Here is a 12,626-nt window from a genome sequence, read left to right as displayed (position 1 = left end):
TACATTCAGAGGAGATAAGACAAAGGAACACAAGTCAATTAGAACAATCTGATAAATAAATCATCTATATAACGTATATGTCTAGTGTCTCCGAAACACTGCCATCTGTTGGCAGTGAGTGAAACAACATCTCTTTCTCACATAAGAATAAACACAGAGACAATCACGAGGTAGCAGACTAGCTTTCGAAGCATTTGCTTTGAGCGGGCTTTCTAGTTAATATGTAATAGTGAATGATGATGCACATAGAGTACAAACAGGGCCCCAACAATCCAGGATAAACACAGCCACCTGTCCTGTTTCAGTTTCTTTCTGACTGTCCTAATTCCAGGAATATTTGGGCCATAAATCGCTCTCCCAATCTACACCAGCCACCATGAACTCTTACCCTGCAGTGGAATCAATGTGCTGCTCTGCTCGGTTCCCAATATACAGATTTGTCCACTTATATCTAGTTAAACAACCCTTTTATTCGTGTCATGCTACTGCGCAACTCATAGCACAGGGTTTACTTTTTTGCAACTCTTTCATTAAATTGCGTCTTATTTGCAAAACAGAGCAGATAGGACACACAAGCAGCTTCTGCTGATTAAAATGATATTACACGGTTTTCCAGGAAATCATTTTAATCAGCAGAAGTTGCTTGTGCGTCCTAATAGCTCCGGTTTGCAAATAAGACGCTGTTTTACGGAAAAAGTCACAAAAATGCTCAGTGCTATAGAGTCACACTGAGCTCACTCGTTATATATAACACGACTTGTGTCGAATGGAGGATAGATTTATGTGGACACAGCTGTCTAGATAGACAGTCATATGGTGGACATGCAATAGGTCGGAAGGTGAAAGGTTCAAAATGTTGACACGATCATGGTTTGAAAAACACAAGATGGAATGCACAAGGCAAGCCTAAAATACATACATAGAGGTGTAAAGGATGAACCACTTTCCTGGTGATGGCGCCTGGGGACCTCAGCCGTATGGCCTCCAGGATACAAGACTTACTGAATGGAAGACTTCTCAGCTCTGCTTCTGTTATATGCAATGGATGTTTATCTGGTAAAAAAGAGGAACACACAAACATTACACTAAACCCGTCGTCTGCAGAGCGTGTCGGCAGACATGGTATGGGCTGGACAACTATTCAGCCTGTCCATTGGACAGCAGACTCATTCCTCAGTGACTCCAGTAAGCAGATATGAAATACATATTCGTTTTCCCACAATATATATGTTCATCCAAACAATGTCAGTCACTGTCAGGTCTATGGTGTCGCAGAACCAGAGGCCGTCTCTTTGTATACAGCACTTAAAGAGGCTTTTCATATATAGAAATATGTTGTGTGCCCCGGAACAAAATGACAGGGGGTTCACATGCCTTGGTGCCTCCTCCCCCTGAATCCGCCACTGCCACTGGCAGCCGGGCAATATTCTGAGTTTGATGTTCAGACCCATCTGAATCGGCAACAATGTCCTCCGATGTGTGCGCACCGTAAGTATGATGTATATTTATGCATACCTCCCAACTTTGTCAGTTGAGGATGCGGGACGTTGCTGCTGCGCGCCGGAGGGGCATGGCCTAATTTGGGGCGTGGACTATACTTGCGGCTCTTCCGCGAGGCCACGCCCCATTTTGCCGCTATGGGGGCATGACCCAGAGGCTCTGTAAGCCTCTAGCCATGCCCCCAGCCCCCTGGCTGCGGGAATAGACGCTGTGCGCATGTGCACAGCGTTTATTCCCCGCTGCTTAGCAGCTGACAGGGGGGACTCCCAACAGCCCCCCCACACCGCGGGACACTGCCGCCCGCGGGTGGGACAGGCCCTGACAATCGGGACTGTCCCGATAAAATCGGGACTGTTGGGAGGTATGTTATGAACTGTTTATATCCCGTTGGCTGAAGGGGAGTGGAACATGTGGAGTGACAGGAGAGGGAGATAAGTCTAGCTACGGAGTTGAGAACAGAGGGGTAGATAAAGTGTCTGGGTTTTATCACCAGCCAATCAGCTCCTTACTGTGAAGTTACAAGCTTGGTTTGAAAAATGACAGGTAGGAACTGATTGGCCGGTGATAAAAACCAGACACTTTATCACTTCACCGAGCTTAATAAATCAACCCCAGAGGGGCTAATTCAGGTTGGATCGCTTCTATGAATCAACCCGCATAATGTCAGACAGTGCAGTTCTGCATGTGCGCAGAACCCATCCTGGGCATGTGCACTCTGTGAACGTCTCTGCCTCACTGACAAATGTGTTCGCGGGGGTGTCCGGTGTTTCCCCCATTTTCTAGGAGAGGCAGTAAGGCGCAGTTACCCTGGTCCCGCAAGCCAGGCAAGGGTAGACTTACTTACTCAGGCTACAGCAAATGGGATCCATGCTGAACCAGGCTCAGTGTCTGTACACCGTGGAATGGTTGATATGTGTATACATAATATTGCATATTTTTTTATTTTAAATTTTTATGTTAGAATTTGTATACGTTGCATTGTCATTATCGTTAATATTTTATATGCTGATTTATACTGTACTTGTTACGCCTTTTTTGTATTTTTTAATTTTGTTTTTTAGTGCTCTAGTTCAGAGGTTGCCAAATGCAGCCCTCAAATCATTATAACAGTCCAGGTCTTAGGGATATCCAGACCAAAGCAACGATAGTTCAAACAAATTGACTGAAGTACTAATTAAATCTCCTGGGCTCGATCATAGATATCCTTAACGCCTTTGAGTGTCGAGGGAATTTGTCAAAATAGGTGTGAAAATTGCCAAGCAAACCTTTGTATTAAACCTTTTGAGTGCCACCGTTGCTGTGAGACCAGGGGCGAATTTAGGGGTCAGGCCGCCCATAGGCACAACATTTTTTGTGCCCCCCCCCCCTATTTTGATGTCGTCATATATGTATATACATTGTTATTTATATATTTCATTAAAAACTGTAGCCCACCTTAATATTTTTTGAAGCACTCTGGACTGCTCACTGTATGGAGGACCCGGAGGGAGGGATGCACTTATTAGTACAGTGATTAGCACAGTGTCTCCGTCAGTCTCTCTCCGGCTCACACACTGTGACTGACTGAGCGCAGGGAGGATCTGTGCGCCACTCAGCTCAGCTGCTGGATACACAGCAGCCAATAGACTGTGTGTGTTGAGTAGCCAATGGGCGGGAGCCGGCAGCAATGAGCCTGAACCATTTCCGGACGCGCAGGGGGACCGTCGGACCCAGCCACTAAACGGTGATGTAATGTGCATGGCAGAGTGGGTGGGCAGTGGCGGGTGACGAGCGGCGCTGCCGCCGACATATGATAATTCACGTCTGGGGCGGCGGCGCTCGTCACTCGCCGCTGCCCACCCGCTCTGCCATTTAACAGAATGTCAGCCTGCATGCTTCCCTTAATTGGTGCCGCCCTGAGGCCGGTGCCTCACGGGCCTAGGCACAAATCCGGCCCTGTGTGAGACATCCTTAAGATATCCGTTAATAACGCCAGCGCCGCTCACAGCAATATTTAACCAGACTTCAGATAATTGACTGGGCTGTATTTGTATTTATTTATACTGAAGGAACAGTCGCTGTGAGCAATGCTGCCATTTTTAGCAGATCGTTTGAGGATCGCTCACAGGAACCCTGGCAGCTGGACTGTTATGTTGCTCCGAGGACCCCCCTACCTCTAGTTGATCTGTGTCACTCATCCGATACATGGGCTCACGTATATTGGAAGACTGTACTTCTCATGTTAAATAGTGCAAATGTCCTGTACATAAATAGATACATTTTTCCTACTGTAAAATTGGGTCACAAATCCTTGGTGATAAATGGGAATTTCAGCGCCATGTTTAACATTCCACATGCACAAAATAACCTTAAGTCCGTGTACAAAGGTACAGTAACAACAGTGCTCATGCATCCTGTGAAGCATGACTGCCATCAGCTGGCTGACTGTGGAAATGCACACACAGAGCATAAATATATAATAACTAGGTGATTCATCGTGCCCTACGGGCGCTCTTCACACCGGCGTAAGGGGCTGCGCCCCCTTAATTTGTGAACGTTTGTATTGTGAGAAATATGGTTAAAATTGTATGAAAGATGGCCTGTATTGCAACTTGAGTTATAGGTGAAATGTGTTAAATAGAGAGCATATAATGTGGAAGGGGGTGTGTATTGTTTTGTTTAATTAAAAAGCGGTTACAGAGTAAGATGTACATTGATAGTGTGGAGGGTACAGTGACATTTGTGGGTGTGGGGGGGGGTGTAGTTTAGGTGTGTGTGTGTGTGTGTGTGTGTGCAATAGTATAGTAGGGTGTTTTTGAGTCAGTGGCTCCCCACTGGCGGAGGTCACGACACAGGAAAACAGGAGGCTGGGTAGTGATAGGGGTGTGTGGGCATAAGGGGGACTAAAGAGGAGGGTGGGGGACACTGTGCAGCTTCTGCCAGTGGGTGAGGGTCCAGTGTGGCGGCACAGGAGTACAGGACGGTGGCCCTAAGTCAGCGTCTCCTCCTATTGGGTGGGAGTTAGGGTGCATGAGAGCAGGAGGCTGGGCTATGAGGCATGAGAGGGGTATGTGGGCAACACAGCGTCAGCGACTCCCCAGTGGTGGAAGTTAGGGTTCAGGAGAGCAGGAACCTGGATAGTGATAGGGGTGTGTCGGCATACGGGGGACTAAAGAGGAGGGTGCGGGACACTGTGCAGCTTCTGCCAGTGGGTGAGGTTCCAGCGTGGCAGCACAGGAGTACAGGACGGTGGCCCTGAGTCAGTGTCTCCTCCTACTGGGTGGGAGTTAGGGTGCATGAGAGCAGTAGGCAGGCTATGTGGCATGATAGGGGCATGCGGGCAACACAGCGTCAGCGACTCCCCATTGGTGGAAGTTACGGTTCAGGAGAGCAGGAAGCTGGGTAGTGATAGGGGTGTGTGGGTATGAGGAGGACTAAAGAGGAGGGTGGGGGACACTGTGCAGCTTCTGACAGTGGGTGAGGGTCCAGCGTGCCAGCGTAGGAGTACAGGACGGTGCCCCTGAGTCAGTGTGTTCTCCCACTGGGAGGCCGTAAGGGTGGGCACACAAGTGTGACCTCACTTCCTCATCATATGGTGCTATAGAGTGTGTGTGACCTCACTTCCTCATCATATGGTGCTATAGAGTGTGTGTGACCTCACTTCCTCATCATATGGTGCTGGACACGTGCCCTCGGAGCATGACCACACTCCCTCATCACGCGGGGCTGGACATGCCCGGGATCATCAGGAACACTGATTATTACAATAGACACTTGTACATAGATGTGCACCCATCTGCCATAACATTCCAACCACGGACAGGTGAAGAATAACACCAATAATCTGTTACAATGGTCCCGTCAAAGGGTGGGATACAGTGGGATGCAAGTGAACAGTCAGACCTTGAAGTTGATGTGTTGGAAGCAGGAAAAAATGGGTGTGGTATAACACGGACAGTTGGGATTCTGACTGTCACTAACCACGACATCGGAATCTCGACTGCGGGAAGCGCGACGAAGCCCCTTGCGGGCTCGCTGTGGTCGCCAAGCTGCGGGCACAGTGGCTGGCTACGCTCGCCACCTATTCTATTCTCCCTCGTGGGGGTCGTGGACCCCCGCGAGGGAGAATAGCTGGTGGCCGTCGGGATCCCAAGTGTCGGGGTTTTAACAGTCGGGATTCCGACGTCGGTGTAATGACTGTTGGAATCCCGACTGTCTGTCTGTCATCTGGCACCCGGAAAAAATTGTGTAAGGCTCTGAGCGACTCTGACAAAGTCCAAATTATGACAGTTAGAAGAGTGGTCAGAGTACACTAAGGATTGCTATGGTGACAGCATGTAATTACACTGCTTCGCAGCTGGGTGGCGATTGCTCCAATACTGAAAACTACAGTACAGTGCCGCGGATGGATACGGGAAACGCCATCGCCATTTACTGACCACCTTATGCTTCCATGTTACCTGTGTACAGTATGCAGAGCTTACTGTAGCTTCATAAGGATGGGCTCCCTCGTGGCCGATAGTCTCAGCCCGCCACCGTGTTGTACATACAGTATGCTATATAGATGCCCCTTCAGCCCCAGACTCGGTGGAGAAATGTATGCCGAGTTTAGCTCCGTAAGAGTGCGCTAAGCTCAGCGTACATTTCCCCACTGAGTCCCTGGGTCTGAACGAGCGTCTTTTTGCATAATTACTGTACAACACGGTGGCGGGCAGAGAATGATTGACTACGTAGTATACTGTAGTTACAAAATGATAAAGGCGGTCCTTTGACTATATTACCGTACCTCAGGCATGCACATACACTATACCCCAAACTAGCCAGGCTTTGCCTCGCTGCAACACGCCTCATCTGTCGGGACAACCGCCACAGGTAGGAGAGATGAGAGTGTCTCCATCTGTATGTGGCAGACCTGTGCGTGGGTTCTGCGTGTGAGGATGTAGTGTAGGACCACCAGCGGCACAACGCACTCAGACCGTGTTGGGAAGGATAATGCCAGTAATACACAGTATTCAGTACAGGGGACAGGACATGTAATAGACTAATCCTCAGTGATAAAATACTCAACAGGCAAAGATGTGCAGATGCAATGAATGGCGGGAAGGGAAGTGCCGCTGCCCAGTCATACAGACTCTACTCGTCCTGGACGACGGCGACAAGGCGATAGGATTACTGGGATTAATGCCATCACCAAATCAGACGTACAGGAATAAGAACAGATGATACATTTAGTATATGCCCAGAACCGGGAATTTTTATGAATATAATATCACAAGATATGGACAAGATCCCACCGAACAAAGCAAGGCGATCTCAGACTTCTGCTAATCATAATCTGAATGAGGGGGAACAAAAAGTCCGGAAAGAAATCAAAGTATAGCCAAACGGTTACGGTATAGAAGATAGGCGATGTCTAGATCAACAATGACTGGTCGATCCGTTGCAGAAAACCGACACAAGCAAAAGGTCCAGCAATGGGCGCGGTGGGAGAATAAAATAGTGTACCGAGTGTAGCGAGGCACCATGCCCTAGGCATAGCGAGTGGACACAGTGCACTCTTTTAGTGTACATGTCAACTGCGTCGACAAGTGAAAAAACCCATGTCGACCTTTTGACTGTCGACCTAATGCTTGTATGGACCTAATGACCCTGTTGACATAACCCAATGTCGACCTTCAGGCATGTTGACCTAGTGGTGTCTCTCCAATGATCCATACCCCTGTCGCTAATGTTCTTTTAAATATATAAATGTAGTGTTCATTTCTCCATATGCATGACATGTCTCTCATTGACCCCTATATATATGACATGATTTTCATTAGCTCATTTACTATATCTATATCTAAAGTGGAGAATGTGATTCCCATTCCCCAGATTTTAAATTAACCAATAAAGAAGAGGTTCCCGAACACGTTCCCCAAGACTCACCAACAGCCCTGGTTTAAAGTATGTCCATGTCTCAGCACAGATGGTGAAATCCAATTGACAGAAGCACTTATTAAGTCACCTGTGGTCAAGAATAGATATACTTAAAACATGGACCGTTGGGGTGCCTTGGGGCCCGGGTTTGTGAAAACTCTCCCCCAAATCTCTCACTTTCTGATTCTTGTACCCTATTATTACATTTGACCCCAGAGCTGATTTTTTTGGTACGAGTGGATCTACACGATAATAGGCGAGAGGATTTAATGTTCTGGCTGATCAGTATATAAAGGGGAGAAGACCATACGGTCTGGAGGGAAGTGACCCCAGCGTTTGTGAAGGCAGAACTGGAAATCCTGCTGTCACACCTCTGCATGCAGTGTACTGTATACTCCGACATACTGCAAACAACTGGCATATAGTCAAAGGATGGATATCCAAAATCCAGTTACCTGCAGTCCCCAGCACAGACGTAATCTCCTTCATGGCCTCCTCGTAAACGCCAGGCTCCGAAATAATAAACGCAAGTGCCCAAAATGTTATCTAGCAAAGAGAATGATATCTTAGTCATCGGCGACATTGTAAATATAGATTTACACAAATATTATCTTCCTGCAAGGTTCTGGCGGCTAATGGAATCTCTCCCTGTCATGGTGGTACAGTGGTTAGCATGGCGGCCTCGTAACATTAAGGTCATGAGTTCGATTCCTGACCAGGACCTCAACTGTGTTGAGTTTGTATGTTCCCCCATATCCGTTTCCTCCAGGTGCTCCGGTTTCCTCCCTCACTCCCAAAGAAAACCCCAAAACCTGGTACTGAAGCTTATTAGGCTTCTGGGACAACAGTCCAGATTCAGACCTGTCCCCTAGTGAACAGGACTACTCGGAGCAGTGTATGACCATCTGATCCCCCCGTGTGCTGCTCGGGACCTTCCCAGGCGGCAGGAACGTATGCATTCCTTCTGCATGTGACGTATAGCATGCAAACCCTGCCACAGAGAGGAGGGCAAGGTCGGAGATCATACGTGCATCATGTATGATCTCCGGGTCTGATGCACAGGGGACCGCACGTCGGATCGGATGCCAACATAGGTCAGATTTGGCAGCTTTTCACCCTATCCCGTCGGCCGGATCCGTCAGAATCAGGCCAAATTGGACCTGTGTATGGGCACCTTGAGAATGTTATATGCCGCAGCAAGGGGTGCTGTATCCGAAGAGAAATGGACATGGGCTGCTGGTACTTACAGGGTTGGCATTGGCCTGCGATGCCCACAGCAGGAGCAGACTGTTGTTATAAGTGGAATTCCCACTCAGAGTGTCCAGCAGATGGTGCAGCAGGGTCTGGGAACAGGAGGAAGCCTTAGTGACAATATAGCCAGTTTTACATGAAATATGGACAATTACCAACACTCCGGGGGGTGCGGACATGGGCTAAACCAAGATTCAGACAATAAACTATCAAAAAGTAAATGAAGACTGCATACCTCCCAACATGGCCCATTCCAGGAGGGACAAAATGCTCTGCTCCTGGACATCATTGCCCATTGCGGTTGCAGAGGTGGGACTGCACCACTGTCGCAAATTCAAATAGGGGAGCCACACCTGCTGATGACTCCCAGACTGTAGTATTTGGGGTGGCAGTTGGTTGGACTCCGCTATCTGAATTTTGGACTGTGCTGCAGCCCTGCAACTGCCACTGGCATGGATGTCCAGAAACAGAGCATCTTGTCCCTCCTGGAATGGGTCATGTTGGGAGGTATGAGACTGCAGAGCAATGATATAGTTAGGGTTACAGTAGCGGAGTCACAAAGCCAGGAACATCATTACCGTGTTCTCCTGCATGTCCTCACGCGGTACATAGATTTACTCCATGCCAACATCCCACCTTCAACAGAACCCCCAACTTAGTAAACGTACCCCTAAATCCCAGTGTGTTCTTAAGCGGCATCCATAAGACAACACCACACGAGTATAGAAGCCCTGAACTATTGCCTGGTTTTTCATTGCGCTTAAGTTGCTGCCACACATCATTGACCGATGCCAAAACACCTTATTGAGTTTACGTGTCCTACACGTTTTGATTGGATTGTTCTCTTGTATTGCCGTACAGAAACACCAGAGTATGGGGCAACCCCTTAGAGAAAGGTCATGTTGAAAGCAGGATTCCACTTCTTACCAAACAGACCCACAACACTGGATTCCACATGTGTCTAGATAGACAGGCAGAATAAGGGGCTGTTGGTAATGTCATGTTCTACCCATCCCCCAGCTTCCATCGCTCTTGAGTCAAGGAAAAGGCCGTACCTTAGCACTGTCCTCTGAAGGTTTATTTTGTTCGGCTTCAGATACAATACGTTTAAACAAATTCAACAACCACTGTTTGGACTGGGACCAATCTCTGCAAAACAGAAAACCAGCCATTAACTCGTATAATCTATTGGATCACCGCACAGTCGTCTCGGAAAGTTTCATCAGTTCTGATCAGCAATATACTTAAGCAGACATAATTGAGACGCTATAATCCATGGTTCAATAAGCCGTGGCATCTAGCCAAGCTGTCGGCTGGGATGAACAAGTAATGACAGGTGCATAAACAACTGGCAAATGTGCAGATCAGTATAAATTGAAGTTTTGGAGAAATGCCAACAGCTATCGGTGTTATAGGTGAGATCAAATCAAACGTTGTGTTCTGTCAGTCAACAGGGTTTGTCTGTGATATTCCAAGTCCAACCAGTTACCACCACCACTCGGGGTAAGGAAAGCTGGGGTGATGGGTGGAGAAATGCAAACGAGGACTTTGGAGGAGTAAAAAAAGACAATGAATTCTGCTTCAGATACTATTGTGACATCAAAGAGGAGGTGGCCAATAGACAGGTGGAAACATGAGAGGACAGAGGGTGAGAGGTTAGTGGTGGAGATTTAATGTTAGATGTCATAAACACATAGGTTGTTTTGGAAGCCAAACCAGCTGATAGGAATAGGAAGTGGGGTGAAGGAAAATGCGGTGTCCGAGGTGGATGGAGTGGAGGATTTGTAGCAATATCGGGTGGTTGACAGTGCTGAAGACCACAGTAGGGTTGAGAGAGACGAATGTAGAGTAGAGGCCTTGGATTAGAGTAGAGGAACGCCTCCTCTTCTCTGAACCTTTCCGTGACTCTGGCATCCTGGGAGAGTATGAAGAATGGAATGTGCCAGTTCGTACCATAATTATCTTTCTCATGTCCCAAACTTCCACCCATGCAGCCTTCAACTCCTTATACCAGACAGTGCTACTCAGTCAATCTCCAAAATTGTCGGGGTTTGGGCATGCGCATATCTGCGCATGTGCAAACCCTCGACTGCAAATGGCCGTGGCTCGTTACCCAGTCGCAGGGCCCTTCTCAGTGGGGGAAGGGAGGATGGGGGCAATGGCGGCGCTGGGCCATGAGAACGGGCATCATTTATGTCCCAAGTAAGCTGTGCACGGTGTCCGCCACTGAGTGAAGGGGTTCTGAATGGAAGGAGAATGAAGTCCACAATGTGGGAAGCAATGAATTGTAGGGTCCAGAGGCTGGGATAGGCAACTAACGCGTTTCACTGCGTCCTGCAGCTTTGATAAAGCACCGCTTACTTGGGACATCTGATAGACACTTCCCTGCACTCACATGTGCCCATCATCTACTGTGCACGGAAGCCAGAATCTCTTATCCATCCAGAGATACCCAAGGTGGTGGTTCGCTTTAAAGGACTCCTCGGTGACTCTTACAACAACCTACTTCTCCCATTGAATGGGTAACATGCACCAGTGAGCTACAGCGACTGATACACCCTCCAGCGGTGATCCAGCAATACCACATCTATTGTGAGGCTTTCAGCTCATTCTCCACCAAACCTGGGACCTGTTCCACATGTGGTAATATACATCAATCAACTGCAATCAGTGAATGTTTCCACCCCACATTGCATAATATCCATTGAGGCTTGGCTATTGTTTTTACCTTTATTCCAATTTACTTTTACTCCCCCCCCCCCCCCTACATTGTTATAGTGTATTGTATTAATATGTATTTTAATGTTCATTTTATGTGAGTAAAACATTTCATATATTTCCAATCAATCGGTGTCATCTTTAGCGCTGCTCGACGGGCCTTGTGCTTGTCCCTTTCTCTGAACTCCCATTTTAGTAAATAATCCCTAGTGTGTCTAGACTTCCAATTTCTTATAATATAATAACTGATGCATTAATCAGGAGAGACGTAATAAATACACAGTAACAGTAAAAGGAATTTCAAATAGAGGGGCAGATTTATTAAGCTCGGTGAAGTGATAAAGTGTCTGGTTTTTATCACCGGCCAATCAGCTCCTACCTGTCATTTTTTCAAACCAAGCCTGTAACTTCACAGCTAGGAGCTGATTGGCCGGTGATAAAAACCAGATAGTTTATCACTTCACCGAGCTTAATAAATCTGCCCCACAATCCCCAGCGCTCTCCCAGAAGAATTTCCCATAAGGCTGATGGCGCCCTTCTGTAATCTACAGTAAGGATGCTTATACACCCTAGTGTACTGCGAGAGGAGAACGCCCTTCCAGGGTAACGCTGAATAAATGGAATGGAGACAGGGACCTGGAGCAGATATTTACACATACGTTTTGCTGACTGTGGGGAAAATAAGCCCAGGTGTATTGTGCAGCTAGTAAATGACCTTTTATCAGCAGTGTGACCATATACACAGCAAAGTACAAGGTCTTCCTACAGGGAGCTGTGCACAGTACGTGGCCTCTGGCTGCCTCTCACCTGCAGCCTGACCGGCACTGATGTACAGAACTATGGGCCTTATTCAGGTTTATTCGCATTGCGTATAGTTATTTATGCGCATGTGCAGCCGCTGTGTGCGAGCGGTCACAGCGTATAGATTATTCGTGGGTTTGCGAGCCGGGTTATTCCGCCCAACGCTTCATTGGCCGTTCCCATGATAACGCTGGATAATTCCCTGATGACACAGGTGCTGACGTCAGCGGATGTCAGTTGTCAGTTGCCCGCCCGCTTCCTGCACAGGTGACCCGCGGATCTCAGACACCACAGAGGTGTCTCAGATCTGCGAGCGCTGGAGGGATCATTCCATGGTCACCGTCCATCCGCGCCCAAGGCTGCAAATGGTTGGTTAAGCAAATCATCCAATCGCATGCATGCGGGGGATCTCAGCGTGCGAGGGGGCGTGGGTGTCATCTGGTGGACTTGCAAGGCTG

The 12,626-nt window shown here is 47.9% G+C and overlaps 1 protein-coding gene across 1 annotated transcript in view; it reads right to left on the bottom strand.

Moving 5' to 3' along the window:
* CYP39A1 (cytochrome P450 family 39 subfamily A member 1) overlaps positions 1–12,626 on the bottom strand; it is a 56,298-nt gene that overhangs the window by 18,134 nt on the left and 25,538 nt on the right. The window contains exons 5-8 of the mRNA XM_083178677.1: positions 9,705–9,798; positions 8,646–8,741; positions 7,854–7,944; positions 920–1,053 (exon numbers count right to left, since the gene is read on the bottom strand). Coding sequence (XP_083034803.1) covers positions 920–1,053; positions 7,854–7,944; positions 8,646–8,741; positions 9,705–9,798 — 415 coding nt within the window. The remainder of the gene's footprint in view (positions 1–919; positions 1,054–7,853; positions 7,945–8,645; positions 8,742–9,704; positions 9,799–12,626) is intronic.

This window comes from Crinia signifera, chromosome 3, assembly GCF_055691185.1.
Source record: "Crinia signifera chromosome 3, ASM5569118v1, whole genome shotgun sequence".
In the NCBI taxonomy this organism is placed as follows: domain Eukaryota; kingdom Metazoa; phylum Chordata; class Amphibia; order Anura; family Myobatrachidae; genus Crinia; species Crinia signifera.
Note: the sequence above shows the minus strand (reverse complement) of the source record. Positions and strands in the feature narration are given on the sequence as shown.